The sequence below is a fragment of the Nipponia nippon genome, unplaced genomic scaffold, assembly GCF_047370975.1.
Source record: "Nipponia nippon isolate SJK-2023a ecotype South Korea unplaced genomic scaffold, ASM4737097v1 scaffold_28, whole genome shotgun sequence".
In the NCBI taxonomy this organism is placed as follows: domain Eukaryota; kingdom Metazoa; phylum Chordata; class Aves; order Pelecaniformes; family Threskiornithidae; genus Nipponia; species Nipponia nippon.
Window position 1 is genome coordinate 3,078,713 of NW_028262345.1, and position 25,118 is coordinate 3,103,830.

The 25,118-nt window shown below is 54.6% G+C and overlaps 1 protein-coding gene across 7 annotated transcripts in view; it reads right to left on the reverse strand.

The window, feature by feature from the left end:
- Positions 1 to 9,528: 9,528 nt before the first annotated feature.
- Positions 9,529 to 25,118, reverse strand: part of IGSF9B (immunoglobulin superfamily member 9B) — a 43,299-nt gene continuing 27,709 nt past the window's right edge. For 2 of the 7 annotated variants that reach the window (XM_087763481.1, XM_087763480.1), the window contains exons 19-22: positions 22,225 to 23,853; positions 13,502 to 13,623; positions 12,876 to 13,119; positions 9,529 to 12,557 (exon numbers count right to left, since the gene is read on the reverse strand). In XM_087763481.1, the coding sequence (XP_087619607.1) occupies positions 12,896 to 13,119; positions 13,502 to 13,623; positions 22,225 to 23,853 (1,975 nt within the window). In that variant the 3' untranslated portion in view covers positions 9,529 to 12,557; positions 12,876 to 12,895. Of the gene's footprint in view, positions 12,558 to 12,875; positions 13,120 to 13,501; positions 13,624 to 20,632; positions 20,679 to 21,499; positions 21,826 to 22,220; positions 23,854 to 25,118 lie in introns of those variants that run through there. The other 5 variants (XM_087763483.1, XM_087763482.1, XR_015706094.1 and 2 more) reach the window with 5 other exon arrangements.

Sequence of the window (25,118 nt, forward strand, 5' to 3'; positions counted from 1 at the left end):
GGACATGCTGCAGCAAGCCAAGGTTAGGGGGGTGCACGGGAACTCCTGCCCCGGATCCCTGCCAGGATCAACCAACCCTTTCTCCTTGCAGGGGATGGGGGTTCGAAGCCTGCAGGCTTTAATTCCCAGGAGCAGGGTGAACGGGAGCCTGGGCTTCAACTTGCCAAGGGCCAGCAAGCCAGAGCACACAGGGTGTCTGGGTGAGGGAAGCCCTGGGAATGTGGCAGCCCCCCAAAGGTTGTGCTGGCGGGGAACTCACCGTTTTTCCATTTGCTCCAGCTCTTCCTGTGCTGCCTCGTCCCCTGACACGCTCAGCACGCAGCAGACGCGGGTTTGGCTGCAAGAACCGTGCCGGCCCCCTCAGGCACTGCAGCCGCCACCGCCAAGCCCCCCAGCCCAGTGCGGTGGCACGTCCCACCCCATCCCCAGCTGGTCCCGGTGGGCACCACGGGGCTTTACCTCCTCCTCAAGAGCTGGATCGTGGTCCTGTTCTCCAGGAAGGAGTGGCTGAGTGACCGTCCCAGTGGGCGCGCAACAGGATCCACATCATCCTGCCAAAAGCAGAGGGGGACAAGGTGTTTAGGGCCTCGGCACGAGGAACCACGGGGTGGACAGACCTTGTTCATGGCACAGACACAGGGTGGCTGAAGCTGGGTGCTTCTGAGGGTGTGAATGGAAAGGTTTCTCATCCGAGAGTGTGTTTAATCCCAAAGGAGCCCCCAGGACCCCCTCCATCCCCAGCACCTCCCAGCTGCACCTTGCTGAGCTCCCAGACACTGCCATGGGGCATGGCCGTGCTCAGCCCATGGATCCCAACCTGTGGGTCCGGCCCGCTCGCCGCCAGGCACGCCGGAGGAGCCGATGTGGACTCTGCCCGCTGTGCCGCCGTGCCAGCCAGAGTCCACCTGAAGAACCTGGAGGTCTTGTCTTTGATCTGCAAAGGCAGCAAAGCCTCCCGGTGGGAGGACCATGCGTTGCATCCCAACTCTGCCTTGGCATGAAATCCCGGGGAAACCTCCCTGGATTTAAATCCCAGGCTCCCCTGGTTTGGAATCAGCATTTGCACGCCTCAGCCTCACCTCATGCAGCCACTGCTCCACCAGCGAGACCGTTCCCATCTCCACCGCAGGGATACCCTGGAAGAGAGGCACCCACTGACCCCCCCACCCTGGCCAGTGCCCTGGGGGGGAGAACCTGCCACAAAGCCCCCAGCTCTGCCAGCAAAGCCCCTTCCTCGTCCCACTGCTTACTGGGGTGCCAGCAGAGGGGAAGGGAGGGCCGATGCCTTTCCGTGCCATGATATATGCCAGCCACGTGGAAATGATCATCCCAGATGCCCGTCAGTGGCACCGCCAGTGCCCCACGCCCAGCACATTATTGGGTCAGAGCCGGAACGGGCACCACGGCACCCGTGTCCCAGCATGGGGCTGCCAGAGCAATGGGGACAAGGGAGCTACAGGGAGCAAATCCCAATTCAGGGCACCCACGGGAGCCAAGACCAAGTTTTTTTGTAAACCCTCCTGCAAGCGCAGCTGAATGAAACAGCAGAGAGCAAGACGTATTGCTGCAGGCTGGAGAGACCCTGCAAGAAGCCCCGTGTAGCTGCATAGCTTACGGAGATCCGATGGGAGGACATACCTTGGGGTACCCCAATGTAAGGGTGTTCCTCCCTACACCCCATGGCATGCTCAGGGCAAAGAAAAGCCCAGCATCTTCCTGCATCCCAAGGGAGAAGCATCCCCTCCGCAAACATCCCCAGAGCCCCCCAACCCAAATCGATGACACCCACAAGTCCTTTTTTTTTTTTTTTTTTTTAGCAAATGTTTATTTATATCAAAATACAAAACATTTCTGAAGCAGGGTAATGTTACATGAGGAGCAAGTTAATCAATTCCAAAACCCATCATTCTCCTACAGCATGGCTAGTTGTACGTAACATTGCAACACTGCCAGAATTTCTTATAGTGGGTACATTAAAATTAAAAAAAAACAACCAAAAAGTCAATCTATGAACATGCAATGTTACCGGCGATAAATTGTTAAGTACTCAGCAGGCCTTAAAATCCCAACAGGCAGAGACCAAGGGACCAGCTACTCCCAGTAAGGCAGGGCTTCAAACTCTCATTTCTTCCAATTTTTGTTGGCTTATTAGCATTTAACTCATTAACTGACAACAGTCCAAGAGCCAAAGGGACCCAACTTTCTTGGCAGAGTGGGATTATTGCTTAGAGCTATCAAAGCAAACCCAGCTCCCGGCTGTCCCCAGGGAGGATGAGGAAGGGCAGGGACAGGGCTCGCAGGGCAAGAGCCAGGAGAGGTCTGCCTTGGCCAAGCGCTGCGCAGGTTGGGCTGAGCTGGAAGATGTAAAACCCCCCCCAGCTGAGGGGGCTCAGCGGGTTGTTATCCCCTTAGAGACAAGCTCTGAGTTTGCCTGGCCGCTGGCTGCAGTGGTGAGGCCAGGAGGGCAGCCGGGAGGAGCGGGCAGCGCTCCCAGCGAGGTCTCGGTTACCTGCCAAGGGCAGGCTAGCACCCAGTCGGAAGAGAGTTTGGGGTGAGGGACCCCCACTTGTGCCCCTCATCGCACACCTGGGGAGCAATGCCAAAATTTGGCTTCCCCTCCCCGCGGTCCCAGACCAGCTCTGGGCAGGAGCCCGGCCGTTCCCAGAGATGCCGATGCCGAGCATGCCGTCACCGGTCCCTCCTGCTGGCATTTTACTGGCCTTCGGAGCACGGAGGCCGAGAGCAACAATACAGATACAGAGAGATTATATAGAGCACGGAATAAGTTTCGTATAAGGCTTTGGTACAGCACCATCATGTCAGATTTATTTGTAAATCGTTTACAGAAAAAAAAAGCTTACTGAAAAAATAGTGTTTTGTTTCTCTTTTTTTTTTTTTTTTTTATTTTCTTCTTTTGAGGAACATACCTGAAGTTCGAAAATTAACCCTCTAGTTGCCGTCTGGGCTCCCATCAAATGCTATTTTTGCTGTGTGCAATTTAAAAAACGAAGCAACTTGAACCCAACTCCCGCTAACCTGTTACACAACCCGCCCGGCTCGCGGCAGCCGCCCACGCTGCCCAGCCAGGCAGCGGCCAACGGCTTGCAGTGCACAAGTCAGTAAAATCAATACCACAGAGATTCGGCAGCTGATCGCTACTCACTTTTTAGTAAAAATTAAAATAAAATTAAAAAAAACAACAAAAAAGAAGAAAAAAGTCACGATGACAAACATTATGGAACCAGCGGTACTAAAGTTTCCTTTATTGTTATTGTTATTAAAAAAGTCAGTTCCACTGGTTACCATTGAAACAGCACCAAAGAGCACCCTAATGTGTGTTATACATTGTAATACTCAACATTCAAGAAATGGAAACGAGGTTGAATGGTCTAGTCTTTATATCCATAGGCAAGAAATTCTTCTTAAAAGGAGGAAAAAGTTGTCCCATGCAACCAGAGACCTACTGGGTCCAGAAGAAAATCCTGCCTTAAGGGAAAACACTACAGAGTTAGGAGGGAAGTAAATCAAGAGCTACCTATGGAGGTCTATGAGAGTTCAGAGACTCGACAAACTTACCAAAGGGGATTAAAAAAAGTCTGGGCTCCCCAGGAGAGCCAGGGATGCTCCCCCTGGGGATCCAGGGATGCTCGCTCCCCTTGGGGATCCAGGGATGCTCGCTCCCCTTGGGGATCCAGGGATGCTCCCCCAGGAGCTGACACGCAGGTGCGATCTCCGAATGCCCAAAGGATGGCTCGAGAAACCTATGGCAATGTAGGTGTTTCCAGGAGGATTTCTATAGGGCTTTCCCACGAGGGAAATGCAAAGGGACCGGAGCCTGCACAGCTGTAGGGAAGGTCCTGTGTCCTCTCAGGGCCACGGGAGCATCCCTTGCCTGCTCTCTGCCAGCCCCGTAGAGGAAAAAAAAAAAAAGAGAAGTTTGGCCTTAAAGTGCATGTGGGAGGGCAGGGAGCAGGTGCCGGCATCTCCCACAGAGCCAAAACCTCCCCGAGCAGAGACGGGCGCTTTCCCGTGCAGCTCTTCCCACCGATCCCAACAGCCGAGCGGGAAGAGCCTGGGGGAGCAGGAAGCAAATACCCCCTGAAAAGCACGCTCCCGCCAGATGCACGTGGCTGCGGCGATGGAGGAAGCAGGGTTGTGTGTACAAAAGAAAAATTAAATTAAATAAAACCAAGGGAAGCAGGACGATGCTGTCGGCACGGCCACCCCTTCGTCCCACGGCACCCGGGGAGGAGCGGCATTTTATGTGTCTGTTTGGCATCCAGAGGGTTAACGGTACTGTGGAAAGTGTGCTTTGTAAACATTTTTTTTTTTTCCTGTTTTTTTTCTGTAAGTGATTCCAGGGGAGATGGGGAAAGGAGAAAGCTGCCCGCCCCCCAGCCCACCCCCAGCAATACCCCAAAGCCCCGCCGGCTGGTGTGGGGGGCAACGCAGCCCCCCAAGCCCAGACACCAACCGGTGAGAAATCTCATCCCTTCTCTTTCTCCTCACATTTTTTGTTTTTTAAACATATAAAATACTCACTTATGTATTTACCGCTAATAAATGCAAGTTAGTCCCATCAAACATGCTTTGCTTTGATATCAAGAATTGGTGCTGAACAAATCTTGGCTTGATATTAGAAACATCCCCCCAACCCCCCCACCCCGCAACGAAGACGACAGAAATATCATGGAAAATACAGGTGATACCTACGGAGGACACTGTGCCGCTGCGAGGGGGACAGCTCCCGGGCATTACATTCGTGCCTCAGCCCGTTGGGGACGCAGCGTGGCAACGGTGAGGGACCTCTGCCCGGCCGCAGAAGGATGGGAGCACCTGGGGTCTGTGCCACTGCCCCCTGCCTCACTGCAGGGACATCTGAGCCCAAAAAACAGCATCCAGGTCCCCCACGGGGCCAAGGGCTGTGGGACCCAGCCCGAGGGGAGCAGCAGCCTCCCCTAGCACACCACTGCCCAAAGGCAATCCCCAAATCCTGCCCCAAGGAAGGCAGAGGGGATGGATTGCCACTCCCAGGCATCACTCAGCCCCAAAACTGGCTCTTCTCCCCCTCGCCACCTGCGTGTATGCGGGGAAAGGGGGCAGGGGGGCACGGCGGGTCCGTATTGCTTTGCAGGAAAAGCCCCGAGCATCCCCGGCACCTTCCCCACCGCACCTGCTGCCCACCGAGCCGGGGCTCGATGCCGCTTCACCCACCGGGGCAGGGAGAGCCCCAAATCCCACCCCAACACCCAGCCGGGGACCGGCAGCCTCCACGACACCAGTAAAACCCTGATGGTCGGAGATCTTTTGTTTGTTGTAGAGGTATCGATGTGCCTATGGAGAGGGTGCCCTGCTCCGACCGGGTGCGGGGGCGCAGGGGGACCCCACCACGGCCACCAAGGCGGCTCTGCAGGGCTCCATAAATCGTATGAGGGTTTCACAAACCCTAAGGATTTATGAAGGCGGTGAGGACAGGTGGTCGACAGCACCCGGCGAGGTAGCGGCGTGGGGAGCTTGTCCCCGCAGTGTCCCCCCATCCTGTGCCACTACCACCAGGCAATTGCAACCAGCCTCATCTTTCCTGCTGAAAATAGCACCCTTGGAGCTAAAATTCCTCTTGTTTCTCTGAAAAAAAACCAAGAAGACTCAGCCCCCAGTGGAAAGACCACCGCCTTGCCGTGGCACCGGGCAAGCTTGCAGCAAACGAGGTGCCCGGGCTTCCCCCATCCCTGGGCTTTTTCACTTTTCAATTCTTTTTCCCTATTGAAACAGCAACGCGACAGCAAACAGTGGCGACGCCGAGCCGGAGCCAGCGGATCCCCCTCGGAGCCCCGCCAGCCCCCCAGCCTTGCCCAGCCCTCCTCTCTCCCTCGCCACCATATTGCTCAAACAGCACTAGGCATGGATACAAAAATAAAACAGCTATGTGACTTAGATATATAATTTTTTTATATATATATTTGTATATATATTTTTGTCTATTTATAGGTGGATGGAGAAGCAGCGAAGCCAAAGCGCAATATAATGTAAAAATACTCGCTCTGCTCCCGCTGTTCAGACTCTCCCCACCTCTGACAGCCTCTCTCATGCTGCACAGAAGTTTGACACCTATTACTAAGGAATTATTTTAAATATTTATTCTTCCCCCCCTTCTAAAATAGAAAGTAAATATATATTTGTTTAATTTTATATACAATGCAGTTTTGATACACCAATATCATTTCTTTAGATAGAGATACTGGGGCTCATTTCTCAAGTCTTTTTTTTTTTTTTTTAATATAAGTGCTGGGGGGGAGTGGGTGGAAATCAGAGGAGCTTTCAGACCACAGGACTGCCTTGTCCCGAGAAGACGGGCACCCCCCTTTGCAGCCCTCTTGGTCCCCTGTAAGCTCAGGAGAACAAGAATAAAAGCCCCTCTGGGAGAGAAATTGTCATTTTGATGGTAAAGCAAAAATCTCCTCCCCAGGGGATGCCAGCCCCTCCATACCATGTGTCCTGCCCCACTGCAACCAGTATAAAAATCCTTAGCTACCACTACAGCGCATGCTTTCGACATCCGAACCCCCTCAGCCTGGACCAGCCCATCTGCCCCCCGTTTCTCTTGCCCACCCCCTCCCTAGACACGGTCCTTCATCCATCCATGCACGTATCAAAAGACAGCCAGAGCCCCGGGGATTGGGGATGCTCGTCGGCACATGTCCTGAGGTCACCCAGCATCGCTGGGCAAGACGCCTACTGCCACACAAATGACGAGGAACAGACAGCTTAGATGGCACAAACCTGCCAGGCCAAAACACACATAAATAGGGAAAAACGGGGAAACATGGCACCCGGGGAGGGGAACAGGCTCCCACCTCCAGCCCCTTCCCACAAACCAGCAGCTCCGCACTGGTCCTCACCACACCGGGATGTACAGACTGATGGAAATTAAGTTCAATGCTAAGTTTTTTCTTTCGCTGGCACAGGCAATGCCAAGTCAGAGATGCCATCTCTGCTTCCTCAGCCTCCGGTACTTGGCTCATGTGCTTCCCCACCAGATTTCAGCAGTCACCCCTAATAGGAACAAATTGCACTTCCCAGCCTCTCCTCCTCTGCAAACACAGGCAGAGAGGAGTAAAGATATTCAGCAAAAGAAAAAAAAAAAAACAACAAAATTAAGCTGAAGGGGCGGAATGGGAGTAAACATCCTGTTTTCTTTAAGGGTTACCGCGTGCCCAGGCAGCACAGGGATGGGCTCCCGGAGAGCATCCAGCCTGAATTCGGCCACCCCCATGTCAGGAACCGTCAGACACTTTGCCGGTACAGGCTCCAGCATCATAGGTGAACAAATCCCCTCCCTAAAAGTCCTGCTAATGAGGTTCAAAAAAAAAAAAAAAGACACTCTGAAGAACATCTCGTCCTGCCAAGGAGCCACTGCTGGGACCGCTGGCATGGCTGGCACCGTGTTCCTCAGCCCAAGGGACAAATTTAGCCATATCCCTCTCATCCCTTCTGACTCATGCTTTTCTGGGAAGAACAGATAGCGAAGCAAAATGCTTTCACATGAGTAACCGGAGAGCAGCATCTAGAGGGACTTCAGAGAAGGGTTTCTGCGCAGTGATGCGTTTTCTTTAAATGATTGCACCAGAGATGAGGCAATGTGACGTCTCTTTCCCATGTCATGCCCCACGTGCGTCGGGACACGCAGAGGAGAGGACCTGTCACTCCTGCTTCTCAGTATCACGGCCCAGCGGTGAGTCACATACAATGAACAAAGCAAAAAAAAAACAAAAAAGGGGGGGGGGAATAACAAAATAAGTGATCTGGTTGTGTGCAGCAGGGATGCAGTGCAGGTCACACCTGCCGTGGGGCAGCTGTGCCTCTCCATTCCCAAATCCCCCCCAGGCTCCAGCTGCTCCCAGCCCCTGCCCGGCTTTGCCCATCCCAATCCCCCCCTCCACTGCGGCTCTAAACATACCCCCGACATGCAAATCTACTGGACTTCTGCATACCTATCTATCTTTGTCCTACGCATCTCTAGGTATTTATATCTCATATATACATTGTGTTTTACTCCAGTTCCTTGAAAAGATTTCCTTCCACAAAAAGCATCGACTCTGCTAGCCTGGAGCTGCAGCAAGCCCACGTGTGGAAATCCCTGAAGGCAGCCGGTCCAGCCTCACCAAAAAATACCCCCAGCCAAGAACTACAGCTGAAACCAACCCAAAACTCAGAGAACTCCCAAATCTACATCACTACCTGAAGCAGGAGGAGAAACCGAAATGCCAGGCAGATTTTGTCCTAATGCAAACTGCAAGATATGAGCAGCAGTAAGTCTAAAATGCATTTATCGTGCCCGGATGCCATGAGACATGACTAAGCCCTGCTGGGACTGTGCCCGGGCTGCTGAGCACAAACCCTGAGCCCTCAACACCCCTGGAGGTAGGCAGAGCGAAGTTGTTATTCCCTTTATATTCCCTTTCTATTTATATATCCAAACATCATCACCACCAGCCTTCCCCCAAAGCGGATGGCACTGAACCAGCTGACAAGGAGACAAATGTCAGATCAACAGCCTGGAGCCCACTAGTGACCGAAACAGCCTCCAAGTCACAAGTGACCAACGCACGGCAGCAGCAGCGAGCATCCTGCCCTGGGAAAACCATCGCCTGCTCACACGGACACTCCCCACCGCCCTGGGAGCTCACGGGGACCACGCTGCTCCGGGGGCACCTACGCACGCACCCAGTGAGACCGCAAACCATGCCAGTGCCTCCCGCCGAGGGCTCCAGCCCAGGTTGGTACTACAGGTCTGTGGCAGAGAGACCCTGGGACCCTCCAGCTGCCCCCATCCTGCAAAGCCATCACTTCAAGTGCCCGCGGACGCAGTTAACGGCAGGGACAGAAATGGGGCGCCACAAGTGAGCCCTAAACGCTCCCTCTCTCCCCACTTACACTAACTTGCATTTTCCTTCACGTCAACACTGCAAAACCAAAACATCAGCGAGTTTGCACGGCAAAGTCACCTTAAAAATACGTGGCCGATTGCTCAGCAGCTCCTGCTGGAAAAGCAGGCAAAGTGCTTTCCCTGCCCCACTGCCTGCCTGCAACAGGATGGCATGGGTTGGATGGAGAGGGGGCGAGGGATGGCACCCCACGACCACCCCCTCATTCCGAGGGATCTCGGCGACGTCCCCGTACCTACCTCTCCGCGTTACCTCCCCCAGCTCGGGGTGGCTGAATCCTGCAACCCCCACGGCGGCGCAAAAACGGCGCTGGAGCATCCCCACCACAGCCACCTCGCAGGCAGAGGCACCAGCAAGGACCACCCAAAGCTGGGCTGGCACCCACCGCACTGATGCCTCGGCAGAGCCCGGGGACAAATATTCTTGTGATTCAGAGGTATTTTTTCACCTTGGTCCAGGATTTTCCAAGGGACCTAATGAAACACATCGCACTTGCACCATGCAAGGAGGAATCATATGCTTACTGGTAAAGCAAGAGCCTTCTATCTCAGACAAGCTTACAAAATAAGAGAGTTTGGCCCAGGAAGACAAAAATCAAGATATATTTTGCAGCATGAAAGAAAAAAAAAAAAAAAGAAGCAGCAGCAGCTGTGTTTGCAAACCACCAAAGCGAAACGGAGTTCAAACAGGGATGAAATGGCATCGTCTGACACAGCTTCGATGTCCCAGGTCCGCGGGAGAAGAGAGGAGTGACCCCCTGAAGGGCATGGAAACCAGAGGGCTGGGAGAAGCGAGGAGGTTGCCAAAGCAAGAGGCGAGCCCGTCTGCCAAAGCACGGCCCGAGTCTATCGGAAGGTAACTCGGTCTAGCGGGGAAAGGAGTTAAGGATGGTGTTAGGGAAGAGCCGCTTCCACGAGGCGCCCGGGCGGGATTTCCCACTCCAGCAGCGTGGCAGGTACACGGCTGAAAGAGAGAGGGCTGCAGCTCCAGCCTCTAAAGGTCGAAGACCATGAAAAGCAGGGGGCCCAGCGGCTCAAAACACCTGCAAAAGGAAAACAACTCTCAAAAGACTGACCCCAGCAAGCCGGCGCGCTCCGTCAACCGTCCCTGCACTCCAAGTCCTCTAGAGCTCCTTAAGACAGGGGGCACAGTCCTGAGGTAGCAACCTCAAGAGCCTGAAGACACTGCCTTGCCCGCACAAACGGGCATCATAAATAGTTTGGAAAGCACTCAAATGAAAAAACAACCGTCTGTTAGAGAGGTCGAGGCAACGAGAGCAAAAGGAAGAGCAAGTCAGCCGTGGCACGGCCAGCGCGAAGCCTCTGCGTCTCCCCCCAACCGGGGCATCCCCCGGCCCCAATCGTCACCTGTCCGTCGGGAGCAGCCCGGCTCGCCTCCGTGTGGCGAGAGCCGCGGCCGCCGGCGCGCCGCACTGCTGAAGTTACCGGCGAGCTGAAGTTAGCCAGGCAGAGTTTTCCCCGCTGCCGAGCGGGCGAATGGCATTAAATCAATTCAGATCCGAGCGGATTCTAGGGAAATCCCTAAAACACACTCAAATAAAAGAAATTCGCAGTCATACTGTTAGCGAAGTTGAATTCTCACTCTGATAGTTGAGGGTCTTACATCAGGTCACTCGTCACGTACTCAATAAAAAGCCCTGGTGCAGGCTGGAAAGAAAGGGGTATTTCTACGAGACCCTCCCTCCTTCCTGAGATAAACCTGCTCACGGTTTGAAGACCACCTACACGAAGTTGTTAAAGCTCAGAAATATCTCGTTATCGATTTACAGGATTCATTGTCAAGTGGTTCAAACCTAAGTCAGGGCTTGGAGATTGGAAAAGACACGGTGCTCTGCTTTTCGGGGTTGCAGGTTTCCAAGCGTCCTGCTGGAAGAGGAAGCACAACCTCTAAAATCAGGTATTTCTAGGCAGAGCGATAAACACGCTCCGACCTAAAAGCCCCTGGGGAGCATGGCGTGGTCGGAGTGCCGTATCCCGACCACCTGGCTGAGAGCTCACGTCTTTCTCCAAACATCTAAGCCCTTCGAGGTTCAACCAGCAGCAAGAGCAATAACCAAGGCAAAGCAGAATTAAAGGCGAGATTGCAGAGAATCTCTTGGCAATTCTACCTGGGAATAAACAAAAGTTTCGTACGCAAATGGAGAGCCTGGGGCAAAAAACATGCCTACAGGCTCTTCGATTCTCCTGACACTTCTTCTACAGCCTGAATCCACTCAAAGCAAGAATATCCACATGAAACACTTGGTATTTTATTCCCAGGCAGGCTGGAGGGTTTAGCACTTAACCGCAGAGGAAGAAGTGTGCAAACCTGGATGCAGTGGTTGATTTTACCACTTCAAAAAAAAAAATCTCTAAATATTTCAAAGGTAGGGATCACTTGGTATTAGCACTCAGCATTTACATAGCACTTGCAGTCTGTAGGTGACCAAGTGCTTGTCCGAAGTGCTGAAATATGACTTATCCCCATTTTACAGATGGGAGAACTGAGGCACAGAGAGGTTGAGTGACTTGCCCAAGGCCACACAGTCAGAGAGTGGAGGCAGAGCAGGAAACCGAGCCCAGCTGTTCTCAGAGTGGGCTACACCTTTCCTGCTAAAAAGAAGGCCTATGCAATCCAGAAAACCACCAGCCGCCAAATCTACCCTAAGTATTTTGAAGAGGAAATACATTCTGGTGAAGAGTTAGAACAGCATTACCGAGAGGGGAACAGCAGGTCTCCTCGGATGGGGCAAAGGGAGGGACACAACCCCGGCGAGTGTCACAGCCTACACGGCCGGGCTGGAGCAGGAGAAAGAAGGAGGAAAACAGTGAAACCAGCAGCAACGCATTTTTAAGCTGACGCGAAACGCTGGGCTTAGCTTTGTGCGGTCGCTCCGAGAAGCCATCCATCTCCATCCGCAGAGCTGGGGATTTTTCCAGCTGCTCTCGCCTGGGCTCAGCATCTACCGACGGAGGCTTTTGGGACCACACAGCCAAACCCCCTTTGCTCGCACGCCTGTGGCGGCGTCTCCCCACTTTGCAGTTATGAATAAAGATTACAAATGTTACTGCAGTAAAAAAATCACATTACTACACAGCACTGAAGAACATTTGCCAGCGATACACAGAGTGTCAGGAAGAATTAATCAAAACCACCCTCATCAAAGGTGACACGTACCATACTTTGGGGGAAAACACCCTTGGATGAAAACAGTCCCATACCTGCGTGCTCGCAGTTTTGAGTACATGTTAACAAGGTTCAAATGCATTTGCACAGACAAATGGTGATTTCTCATATCTCAGGCCGATTCGAAGGCTTGGGGTCTTTCTGGTTTTCCCTTTCAGAGATAGGTAAGGAAAGATGTCATGGATGGTTTTGTTGCTGTTATCTTCACATGAAAGGAGGCTGGGAAGGGGGAGGCAGGTAGATTTTCACAATTACAGCTTTCCTGGGATTATTTGGTCGTGTTTTTATCATAATCAGATTCATGGGATTACCAGTTCCCGTCTGGGTTGTTAGTTTCTTGTCAATTAATTGCACCCTGTGTCATTTAATTTCTTCCGGCGATTGAGGGCCAGCTGCTCAATTCCACACTTTCTCCCTAAACGCGTGCTGCAGAAGCAGATGTCAAAAGCTCCGTCTATGCCTTTTAAGCCTAGAGATCTTTACCGAAACCGAGGTGCGACGCCCCCCCTTCCCACCCCACCGAAGCCATCCGGGGTGGGGGGAGAAGCAGATCCGAGGAGCGCCCAGCCCCAGGCATCCTTCTCTTCCCCCCCTACCTGCCCCAGGGTCCCCCCAGCTCGTCCCCGCCATGAGCTGCCGAACCCCCCGGCAGAGGCAGCAGCGTAGGGGCATCCCCCCTCCTCTCCCACTGCCTCCGTCCCCCCACGGCGCGATGTTGGCTCCCTCCACCCCCTCCTGTTTAACCTTCTCGGGCCGGTGCTAGGCTAAAGCAACGTGGCGTGCCCGCCGGTGTCATCGTGGTCCACGCTGTTGAGAATGGCTGTCTGGTCTTCGGGGAGCTGCCGGTGGCAGAGGTCGTCCTTCAGCGCCGAGAGGCGGGCGAAGGGGTCCTGACGAGGGTGTCTCTTCTTCTTGCGGAGGCAGACAGCTTCGTCAGGCCACAGTACCTGAGAGCTGGGAAGGTGCTGAACCTGGGAGGCAGAGCCGTCTGGGGAAGGGAGAGAAGGCAGATGGAACCAGAGCCGGCAGCTATTAGCAGCACCGGCAGCCAGCTTTGCGTGCCGTAAGAGGGAGGTTACGGCAAGCCTGGCCCCAAACCTGGCTGCTGGGCGAGGAGGGAGCATCAGGACAAATAATTAACACTCAAAAAAATCCAAAAGAAATCACTAAAGATGGGAGACGCATGGAAGGGGAACTTGGTTTGGAGGCAGGGGAGGAGCAGGGGAGGGACAGCAGCCCGAGGAACCACCCCTTTGGGGGGCATGGGCTCAGAGACCCCCAGTGCTGGAGCCCACAGGGACCTGCCCGAGCTCTGCCCACGGGGGCACAGAGGGGAATGCTGTTGGGGACCGCGAGGTCCTCACACTCACTGGATTGTTTTCTGGATTTCGAAGAGCCCTTGGATGACTTTTTGGGCTTCTTTATCCGCTGGTATTTCAGAGCTTCGAGCCTCTCAGGTGCAGCAGCATCCCCGGACGGAGATGGACGTTTTCTAGGAAGGAAAAACAGACAGGCACTGTCAGCGACTCTCAGCCACGCTCGGGCCTCCGGATGTCCCCGGTGGGGGATCGGTCGACCCCAGCCAGCTCTGCCATGGAAAAGGAAAAGGTGAGAAACCCGGGGCTGAGGGAGCAGGGCCAGCCAGGCGTGCCGGAGCGCAGGGCGGGAGGAAGCGAGGCGCCTGTGAGTGCCGCTCCACTGAGTCCCCGCCGTCCCCCTAAGTCTCCTCTGCCTTGCCGAGCGGTGCTGCGAGCCTGGCCAGTCCCACCGGCAACGTCCAACACCGGCCCCGCAAGGGAGCTGCCAGCACCCCAGCTCACCTGCCTGCCATGCCAGCACTGCTCAACAAAAAAGGACGGGGCAGATCCTATGTCCGATAAGGCATTTTTGGGAAGTGGCGGGAAACCCCTTGGGATGGAGAGAGAGGAAGAGACAGGCAGAAGCGGCACAGCAGCACCGAGACGGGCACCACGAGCCACCCGGGGCAGACGACACCAGTGCCACAAACAGCAGGGAAGCAGGATCCTGCCCGGCCCTGCTCCCACAGCCAAAAAACCAGGGGCCACACGACAGACAGGGACACGAAGGGCACACGCCGACACAGCCGGGAGCGGTACCTCGTTCCCGGGTCCCTGCTATAAGCCACAACAGAAACGCAACAGCACAGGAGCATCTACTCCTTAACACCGAGAGGCTGGGAGCTGGGTTTTCTTCCCCTGCGGGACAGGATGTTGAAATGGAAACACTGACGAGGTTTTATTGCGAGGGACAAGGAGGGGATTTGCAAAGGGGTGTTTACCGCAGGAGAGCCAGAAGTTGTGGCAGTTTTCCAGCTTTAGTCCCCGAGTAACTCTTCTACAGGAACCAGCTCAAGGTTAAGCAGTCTCCCCTTTGCAAAGGCTTTTTTTTCTCTAGTTTCTTTACTGTACCTGTTTTTCCTGTCCAAGGACTGGACAGCATGACTGCTGTGGAGAGCAGAGGGGTAGAGGAAAACCTTTTCCTTAGGAGAGCATCGGTCTAGCTCTCATCTATAACACATCACAGCATCCCCCCCTCTTGTTGCTTTCTCATTTTATTCCCCCTCTCCATTTTACTTTCACGTCCCTCCAAGTTGCACCAACACCTAACGCCGCAGAAGAAGTCTGAGTCAAGGCAACAGAGGCCACCCGTAACGACCTGGGATCAACCCGAGTCATCACATAGCAACCTGCACACAAGGTGCCCAGAGATGACAGGGGAAGCATCCACAAAGCGCCTTTCATTGCGATAAAGCCAATGCTTGAAGCCGGGCTCTGGAGAAAAAAGCCTGGAGATTTAAACCAGCGTGCCTCTAACAAGCCTGTCCTACCCTTCAAAGGAGGAGATGACATTCTTCTGCTCTCACAACTCAGTCACCGGAGGTCAGCGAAGAAACCTTTTCATAACAGCCACACGGAAGACAGCGCTGAGGTCAACTCCTGCATCTTCAGGTGACTGTGACCGGGGCAGGGTTCAGCAAACCCCACAAGCCACAGGCTCTTCACAAGGAAGCATGGATGGGCAGGTGGAAGAGCCACCTTGACTGGCTGCAAGGACACAGCATCAGTGCATTCAGACTCCTGCTTTGTCGCCAAAAAGATGTGGCTGAACTCATCCACCTTGCTCCTGGTCTGTCAGTAAGTGAGACCCATCCAGTGTTGCAAAAACACTGTCGGTGCTGGCAGAAGCCACAGGGAATGGGCAAGCACATAGGCTCAAGCCCAGAGCCCCAATGCACCCAGGCTGCGGTACAAGAGCACATCCACCTATGGTGAGTTTGGAGCTTCCCATCTCCCTCAGGTTTCAGGTGGAGCCTCTCCGACACCGAAGACACCCCGCAGGCTTTCCTCTGTGAGTCCCCACGCGTGCCACCGCTGCAGAGATCACGGTGTGATAGCAACACTTCACGTCTGAGATCCCGAGCAGCTGCTGGAGCCGTGATACTTCAGCTGGAGTGACACAGGCAAAGAGCTCCCAAAGGATTTTTTTCCCTGTGGGGGAGCAGAAGATGTTGTTTTTGAAGATGTGCGTGACTGCAGAGCTGCTCAGTTCTGCTAGCAGCATTGGAGAGCGCCAAGAAAAGTGCAGTGTGAATTGATGAAGCAGCTGGAGCACAGCAGATGCAGTGGAAACTCAAGGAGTGGGGTACAGAAAAGTCCCTTTTCATGTTTCCCATCACAACAGAGACATCAAGGCGTGGATGCTCCTGGAGAGCCTCTATTCCAGCTCCCAGCAGAGCAGCACGTCAGCTGAAGACGAAGCACCTCATTAGACAAGCTGGTAGTCCTGCTGGCTGGATCCAAGCGAGAGCCTTCCCTCGTAGGAAAGACGATGTTTACAAGCCTGTACAGTTGCTGTGCTTAAACACCTTCTTCCCAAGTGCAACCAGCCTCTCGTGAGAGAGGCAGCAAGCAGCAGCTCCGAGCTCTGTTGGGGCACTACCCGCTGAGCTGCACCAATGCCGACAGCCGACGGGCTGCACCCCATGCACACACTGGGTCAGAGTAAGACCACAGTGACCCAAAGGGCCAACAGCATGGGACTTCCCTGCAGTAATTCCTGCCTGAATGGTCAATAGTAGGCTTTTTCCATCTTACATCCACCAAACACAAATATTTGCACAATAGTTACAGTCACATAGGTACTTGGCTAATTGCAACCTTGACTACGCCAATCCCAGTCCATCCCTCAGGGAGCTCACGTGTGCCAAGCCCTGGATGCCTGCAAGCTCAGCGATCCTGTCACCATTCTGCCCATCTGTCTTCCACTGCCTTTCCCACCACCCAGACAACTTTGCTAATATTAGTAAAGCTCAACTTGTAAAAGGCTCTTGCTCTTTCCATTCTTTTTTCCTTCTAAGAAGATGCTACTGTGTCATGTTGACAAAATTAGACAGATTTACGCGAGGGATTATGAGGAAATTGCCTGAAGCTCATTTCCACTAGTTCTCCGTAATTGGACTTGTATTTATACACACAAATATAAACAGCGAGCACGCTGAACCCATGTGTCACCATAAATACTGTCTGACCTCTGGCAAGGAAGAGATCCAGCGGAGGATGAAACAATGCTACTCACCAGCCAAATTTTATCTGCTCTACCCACCCTTTATTTCTTCAAAAGGACTCTGAATCTTTCAAATTAATTTTCATTTTAAGCTCAGCCAAAAGCCTCTTCCTGCCCCCAGAGTTAGTGTTTTGGGCAGCTGCCCATGCAGGAGAGCTATCTTGAACACCAACAGACAAGGGGTTTAGGGAGGCGGGCGAACTTCTTTTAAGGACTTCAGTGTAGAGCCAAGCAAAGGAGCTTCAATAAGCACACGTGAATTCCTGACACAAGCCTTTTGCAAGATGCCACAAACACCTGGCACAGCAGTTTTCCTCGAGTCTTCAAAGGTCAACCCTTTTGAATGAGCAAGGGTCTGAACTGCACAGACAGAGAGGTACTGGAGAGGCCACAAACATACCGAGGGACCTCAGAGAGCCCCAGGACAGGAAGAGGTAGCCAGGGGAGAAGAGCTATCCAACCCAACACACATCTCGGCTGCTCTTCTTCAAATGTCTTTCCACATATGAAGCGAAGATGTAAGGGTGAAGGCCCATTGAAAGCATCTCTAACCTTTTTCCACCATAAAGGAGGAACCCATGTAAAGGAAAGGACCAGGAGATTCAAGGGCACAATACATGTATTTCACCTCATGGAGGTCTCACAGCACACGTTCCCTGTCTCTTTCTCTCCTTAAGTCAAGACAGTGACATGCAGGAACAGTTTGGACATGATACAGCATCCACTTGGACCAGAGCCCACTGTGTCTTGGCCACCGTGTCCTTCAACACTTCATCCTACTCAGATGGAGAGCTCAATTCGCCTACACGAGGCTCCGTTTCAAGCTCAAGTCCTGCACGATCCCATGAGATGTCCTGCAAGTCAGAATTCTCCCTCTGCTCTGAGGCAGTGCTGGCTGCTGCCTCCATCCCGGGATGCCATCATGCATCGTTTGAGATCCTTCAGCACGAGAGATGCTAGAGAAACACGGCGGTGACGGCCCCTTGTCCCAGAGCTGTTGCTGCTGCCAGGGCACCGCAATGAGGGAGGAAGGGGCTGGTCACAGCGGGGAGCACACCGGAGAAGGGGGTCCCTTCTACAGGTCTGCAGACACCACAACTCATCTACAGAACGGACTTCACCATGCTGACGAGAGAGGAGCAGAGAGGAGAGAGGGCGAGGGAAAAGGGGCCGGACTGGAGAGGAAGAGGGGGATACAGTCACGGGGAAGGGGGGGAGAGAGTAAGATAAATGAAAAACAGGAGTGAGAAAATATATAAGTAAATTAAAGAGACTGAAAAGAAAAAAATCATAATAATTAAGAAAGAAAAGAAAAACGCACTCAGACAAGCAGACTCACAACTTCTCCAAGCGGGAGGAGGCATGAAACACATGCAGAGGATCAGCACATGGACAGTCTTTAAAGGGGAACCTGTTTTCTTTCAAGCGGGGAGCGAGGGGTGCTCCTCCCGCACGCCTGGCGCTGACGTCCCTTCGTCACTCAACGCTATGCCGCGGCCAAGCCCCCGGTGTCAGCAGCGCTGTCCCGGCAAGAGGGGGCCGGGACGCCTGCCTAGGGCAGGCTGCGGTGCCGAGGGGCACGGGGGCTTGGTGCCTTGTCTGTGGTTTTTGGGTTTCCCTCTGCGGGGAGACGACAGCCCCCTCTTCCCCGTTAGGAGATGCATCACCGTGCTCTGCATCCAAAGAGAAGAAGATGGGAAAACTGCTCGTGCCGACTCAGTAACAGCATTATTTATCCCTGCCCATCAGTAAAAACCACCCAACCTTCACCAAGTGAAAGCCACTGTGCAACAGCCACGCCACACCTGCTCCCAGCTCCGGGGGCTCAGCTGCAGCCGCCACCGAGCCCACAAACTGCCTCTCCCTCTCCTCCTCTCAGCTTTATTACTGCAGTACAGAAGTCTGGCTGGTCTGGTATAAAATCCCTGTGCTCCGCATGCACTGACAATTTTATGACCCCAAATCATCAAGAAATTACTTGGCTGGGCTCTTTACAGGATTCCTCGCTTATTAAAGTGAGATTTATTCTTCTGGCTTCCCCTTTTTGGGCATAATGACTCTGGAGTCGCTCCTGCGACTCCAACCCCCCGGCAGCGTCTCTGAGTAGGATGCACGGCTGCTCCTCAGCAAAGGTCCTGCTGGACAATGTGACCCTGTTCCTGAAACCCCATCAGCCTGCAGCACCCAGCACTGGAGACAGGAGCCAGCCAGGATCTGTGCAAGAGCCACACTGAACTCAGACATGAGCCTGGACTCACCTCTGCTGCACTAAAGCCATGTTCACTCATGTCCCTAATGCTCCCGGAGCAGGGAAGCACCATGGAAAAAGAATAGAGAAAACAGCCATGTCCTCACTGAGGGCTTCCCCATTTCTCAAGAAGTCTGGCACAGTCCAGATCTCACCAAGGCTTGGTGCTAGCTTTGCTCCTCATGGGACACCCTGCTCTGGGATCAGCAGGGGAAAACAGAAGAAGGTGGCCAAGCCCTAAGAGCTTTGGAGGCTGCAGGGCTCCAATCAGAGGGGGTTTTGCCATGCCAAGAGGATGGCTCCTCCATCCCGCACCTGCTCCCATCACCAAGACCCGACACTCCTTCCTCCCCTCTCCTCCCACCCGAGGAGAACCCTCCACATCAGCTGGAGGAATTCCCCTCTTCTGGAAACAACTACCTGATTTCTCTAGGCATGTCATTTCTCTCTCGTGAGGCTTTTTCCAGTCCAACAAGGCTCCTCAGGCTGTTAGGAAAGCATCTGCCAGGACCTTGACTCTTCCTATCCAAGGCAGCAAAGCTTAAATTTCTGTAAGACCTGTCCTAAGGAAGCTTGGACATGGCCAGGCCCTAGGAAACGGTCCCATCTGCAATCCCACCTCTCCCCACATAACCAGCCTGGCTGACAGCCAAATGGGTCAGCATTCCCACTCCTTGGGGTCAGGAATGACTATTATCCCACCTGGCTTTAGCAGTTTTAGTGACATTCTCTGCTCGTAAGGTCTGAAAACCACCTCCCAAATACTCCGTCCCAGTTCCAGGAATGCCCATGGCCATATAGGACACTGGCCCCATGAAGGCAGCCTGAGAGGTATTTTTCTTGGGAGAGTCTTTCAAGATCTGCTTAGGGCTGTTTAATTACAGCTGGGTCAGAAAAAGTCTTAAAGATTTCTCCAAGGAGTATTTCAAAGAGGGAGGGCTTTTACTATGACTACACTTGTGATGGGAACGATAAAACACCTCACCGGTACTCTGAAACTATAATTACACTGCTGCCAACCATACAGTCCATCTTGAAAGAAAGACTTTTCCCATTTTCCATGATTGAGAAGACGAAAACAGATCCAGGTACTGACGGGAACAAATTTCTCCACGTCCTGGACTGGAACTGGAGACTGATTTTTGGAGCCCTGCTCCAAGAGCGCTATCTGCAGCTGGTTGCTCCAGAGGTGGCTGTTTTAACAGCCTCCAGGAGGTGGCCATGAGCTCCTCCTGGTTTGGATCGGCTGGGACAACCCCACCTCAACACGCACCTTCCTAAGACCACACAACCCTCGCGCCGCGTAAGCCCTGCCAGGGCCAAGGGTGCCACGTGTCACCGTCCTCCAAGGAAGGAAGGGCGGCCATGGGGAGACAGCAGCTTGGCTCATCCCAAACCCCAACATGAAGACACAGCTGCCACCACCGGGCTCTCCAGCCCCGCCGCCACCCCAAAAGCAGGGGAGCAGCGGCGTGCTGCTGGAAGGGGAAACCCAAAAGCCACAGAGACTGTGCGTCCAGAGGTGTTTCCTAGTGTTTTAGGATTCCTTATTCCCCTTTAAAGGAAGAGATGGTATTGGAAAAGCCCCTTCCGTGTCCCCTCTCATGCCCCGCTCCCGGCCACCCTCCACAGCGCCCACACCATCCTTTCGGACATGGATCACCCTTACCTATTGAGCTGAGGAGAAGCTTGTCTCGACAACACTGCCCAGATAGCTGAGATTAATCAAAAACAAAGCAGTTATCAACACCCGCAAGGAGCCGAGCTCCGCAACACATCAGCACGTCAACAACTCCAAAGGAAAAGGAGGGAAAGAAACCAAACTGAAACACAAACAAAACGAGGCTGGAGAAGAAAGGGGGAAAGAAACAGAAGAGAAAGGAAAAGAAGAAAAGAAAACAATAATCAACAAAGCGAATGGATACACTGCATAAAAGCACGGACAACAGTGCTGCTCTAACACGGATCTCTCCTGGAGCTGCGTCTCCTTGGGGTGCCCTGGCTAGAAGACATGGACCTACTTCTATGTGCTTAATTGTATCACTCCGTAGCTGTTTTCCAGAGGCACAAAGAAGTCATTTCAGGCTCGTTCAGCTCCTCTCCCTCCCCATCCTCTCTCCCCTGAGCCCTCCTTCCTTCCCCCTGTGCACCCCAGCCGTGCCATGCCGGAGGGGTTTTCTAAGGCCATAACGCTTCCAGGTACCAGAGGGCGGGAGTGAAATGTGGAGGGCGCTGCGGGGTGAAACACTGCCTCCCCCCTCCCCAAAACACACGCCTCTTCTCCATATGCCTCCGACCGCGCCGGCTCCACGGGGCTGGGCGCCCCGGCCCCCCAACGCCTCTCTGCTGCAAGCCAGAGGGTGGGGGGGGTTCAACCCCACCAGACAACAAGCCAAAATGAAGCGAGACGAAAGGATGGGACGAAAGCACAGCTACGGGGTCTAAGGTGCTGTGAAAGACTGAGGGAAAGAGGAGAAATAGAGAGAGAGAGAGAGAGAAAGAGAAAGACGCTTTTTGCCTGGAGCAACCCTGGTACCTGGAAAACCAGCCGCTACTGTCTAGTGCAGCCACATCTCTCTTTAGGGCAGGATCTGAGCGTGCCGGCAGCCTCCCGATCTCCGCTGGGGTTAGTTTATTTTTATTTTTCCTCCTCTCCTGACATGCTGCTGGTGTGGCTAAGTCCTTGATCTCTCCCTGCCCGCGTCCTGGGGCTGCAGCATCCCTTTTGCAGGTGGGGCGGTGACCGTGATAGCTGTTTCTGTCATGCATTAAAGCTCTCTAGACTCCGCGGGAAGGAAGAGGAGGAAGACAGAGGCGCGGCAGTGGCGGCCCTAACGTTCGAAGAAAGCCAAGAGCCAGCAGCTAGAAGAGGAAACAACCGCCAGTGACACCAGGACACTTACCTACGCGAGCCAGGAGCCAGGTCTTTGCACACCTGGCAGACAGCCCGTAGCCCGAGTCACGGCGCTCCCGGGTTCCCAAAGGAGCAGCCGGGGAGGAGGCAAGCGCGCTGCCGGGAAGGTTGCCTGCCTAAAACCCAGCTCTGTCGGGCAGTGGCCATGCAACCTGCACCCACGGCACCAGCCTCTTCCTAGCAAAGCCCGCGGGACACCGTCTCCAAAAGGGATGCTGCAGCACGCCCAGAGAGACCCTATGAGTTGGGATGGCGATGGCGGGGAGGGAGTCAGAGGGAGCAGGTGAGGCAGGGTGGGGGAAGCCAGGAGGGGGCCGGGGGGGCACCGCGGGGGCTCATGCACTTACCCCGTGGTGGCTACCGTGGTGGTGGATGTCGGCTCCGGTTGGAGAATCTCCTCATCGGCCCTCCCTGGAGACGGGATGTCTCCGAAAACATCCATGGTGTCCACAGGCAGGGAGGAGCCCTGGGAGCCAGGATAGCCGGTGGCCAGGGAGGTGAAGGCGGTGGTAGGTCGGTAGCTGGGGCTGCCTCCCCGGCTGCTCGGCGCGGGGGATCCTGTCGATGGCGTGGACTTGCGGGAGAAGCTGACCGCCGCAGGGGGCTGCAGGGTGATCTCCGACACCTCCGCCTGCTGGATGAGGCCCGGCCGGGGCCGGGCACGGGCGGTCAACTCCGGGGAGCTGTTGCGGGAGCTGAGGGGGCTTTGGGTCAGAGGAGAAAGCCTCGAAGGTTGTAGCACCACCTGATGTAAACTGGGCTCAGCCCTCCTGACCTGCCGAGGGCTGGGCCGAGGTCGGGGTTGGGGCTCGTACCACCTGGTGTCCAGGCTGAATGTGCTTGTGCCGCTGGGGCCGACGGGCTCGGACGGTTCGTGGTAAGGCAACACGGGTATGCCCATACCTTGGCTGGTATGTCTTAGCTGCCCTTGACATCCCATGGGTTGCATAGGTTTGTCCTGCCACTTGGTGGTGGTGGGCACAGAGGGTTGGCCCCTGCCGGGTGACTTGCCGGTCCAGCTCTTTGGTGCCTCCAGGGGCAGGATGCCCGGGTAGGATGCGGGGACCACCTGGAGAGAGGAGGGGGGCGGCCCCCGAGGAAGGCAGCCGGTGGGCTGGGTGCCCTCGGCTGCCTCACAGGGCTGGAGCTGATGGGGGAACGGCGCGGGGGCTGGCTCCAGACCACCGAAGGGGAACTCTGCCCTGCCCCAGGGCTCGGGGGACCGGCCCCCCGTGGGGGTCTGGGCCAGGGGCAGCGTGCTGTTGGAGGCATTCTCCCCGTTCTCCTCGGGGATGGTGGGGTGTCCGAAGGGCCCCTCGGGGGGCAGCGGCGGGGAGGACATGACCGAGCTCAGCGGGCTGACTTCTGGCATGTAGAAGGGCGGTGGGTCCACCTCCCCGGGGCTGCTGCTGCTGAGGTAACCGTAAAACTGGTGGTGGAAAGCCCGGGGGGCCGGCGGGCGGGCCTGGCCGGTGGCCTGCAGGGCGCCAGGACCCTCCAGCGCCCGGTGGAACCGGGGGCTGTATGCTGGTGGCTGAAGGTAAGACTCCTGGCTGGAGGAGAGAGGGGTGAGCTGGGCTTTCAGGGCGGTGACGGAAGCGGGGACGACAGGGTCGTCGTTCTCCTCATCCGACTGCCTGAACTCGGGGTACATGTCCGTCTCCTCCACGAAGGGGAAGCCCTCGATCCGCCGCGTCTTCAGGGAGGGCTCCATCTCCGCCGGGTCCATGACGAAGCGGCCGTCCGGCCCGCGGCTGATGAGCTCGATGGGGGTGGTGGCCTCGGCTTCAGCCTCCGCCTTGGAGACGCTGTACTTCTTGCTGCTGATGGCTCGCTTGGTCTTCTTGTAAAGAGAGAGCTCTTTCTCCTTGGTGGGGCTCAGCATCCGCTTGGCCTGCGGGCCCTGGTCGTCAGAGGACTCCGAGGGGGGACGGAGCGTGCGGATGCTCTCAGGACTCACCTTGCCGGAAGACAACCTGGACCACAGGAGAGAAAAACCAAGAGAGGGGACGGTCACCTGGAGGGGAAATGAGGTCTTCTCGCCCAGAACCACCACCGGCCATAACTGGAAAACAAAGCCCTGCCAGCTCTCAAAAGAGGAACCACTGGGAGAAATTGGGGGGGGCTAATCAGGACAGCAGAGCCTTGCCCTGCGGCCATGGCACAGGCCAGAGGACCAGTAGCAGCACACATCATCCCCACTCCTCAGGAGCAGAGCTCGGCACGCTTTGCATCCCCCCAGGGCAGGCAACTCATGCTAATGCCTTGGAGCATTGCAACAACCTCCATGGCCCCAGCAGGACAAGAGACAAGATCCAGAGCTCACAACTCCTTCAAAAGTTTCCTATGTTCACCTGAGCTATCCACACCTGGGAAAGCCCCCGAGAGGAGGGACATCAGGCAAACATCCCCTCCCGCAGAACATGCCATCTCACTTGCAGATGCTGACGGATCATTCCAAACCAACTTTTCCCCTGCTCTCAACACTCAAATTTAAGGCTGAGTGCCTCAAAAGGCAGAAAGCATCAGAATAATCCACTCATCCCCATCCAGAAAGCCTCAAACAAACAGGATTGCAGGGCAAAAGGTAGCAGATCCAACAGAGATTGTGCAGGCACAGTTATTTCAGTGCAGTGGATGAACCAAAAAAAGCAAGATTAAGATCCACCAGCACTGGGACATTTTGCAACAGTCCAGGAGCCAAAGCATGAGGCATCCACATCTTAGACTCCTGTGCTCCCACTGGGAAGATGCTCCCGCTGATTAGCAGCTATATGTGCTTTTGATGGGCTCTGCAAGGAGCTGTGGCTAGTGCAGCACCACAATCCACCACCTTGGGGCACATGTGGAAAGAGGCTTCAGCGAGGCACTCTTCATGGGAAAAGAAGAGATACAGGTGTGAGATTCTCAGAATTTCCCAAGAAAAAAAAACAGAGCCAACAGAGAAAGGCTCAAAAACTACACCGAGCTTGCGCAAAGGACTCCATAGGCAGCAGGCTAGCCCTTCTCCTAAGGGGCCCCTTCAAGCTGGGTGTGTAATTGAGTTCCACCAGTCAACTCCAGCTTTGGTCAATGTCCACAGATCCAACGGGGTCGTCTCTTAGCTTAAAGTTTGCTGCATTTGTCCCTGCTGCTTTCTGCTCCATAGCCCACTTGTCTCTTATGAACCATTGTGTTCCCACAAGTTCAGGGAACACCCGAAACAACTCGTCAGAAGCAACCAAACAAGGTCAGACATTTC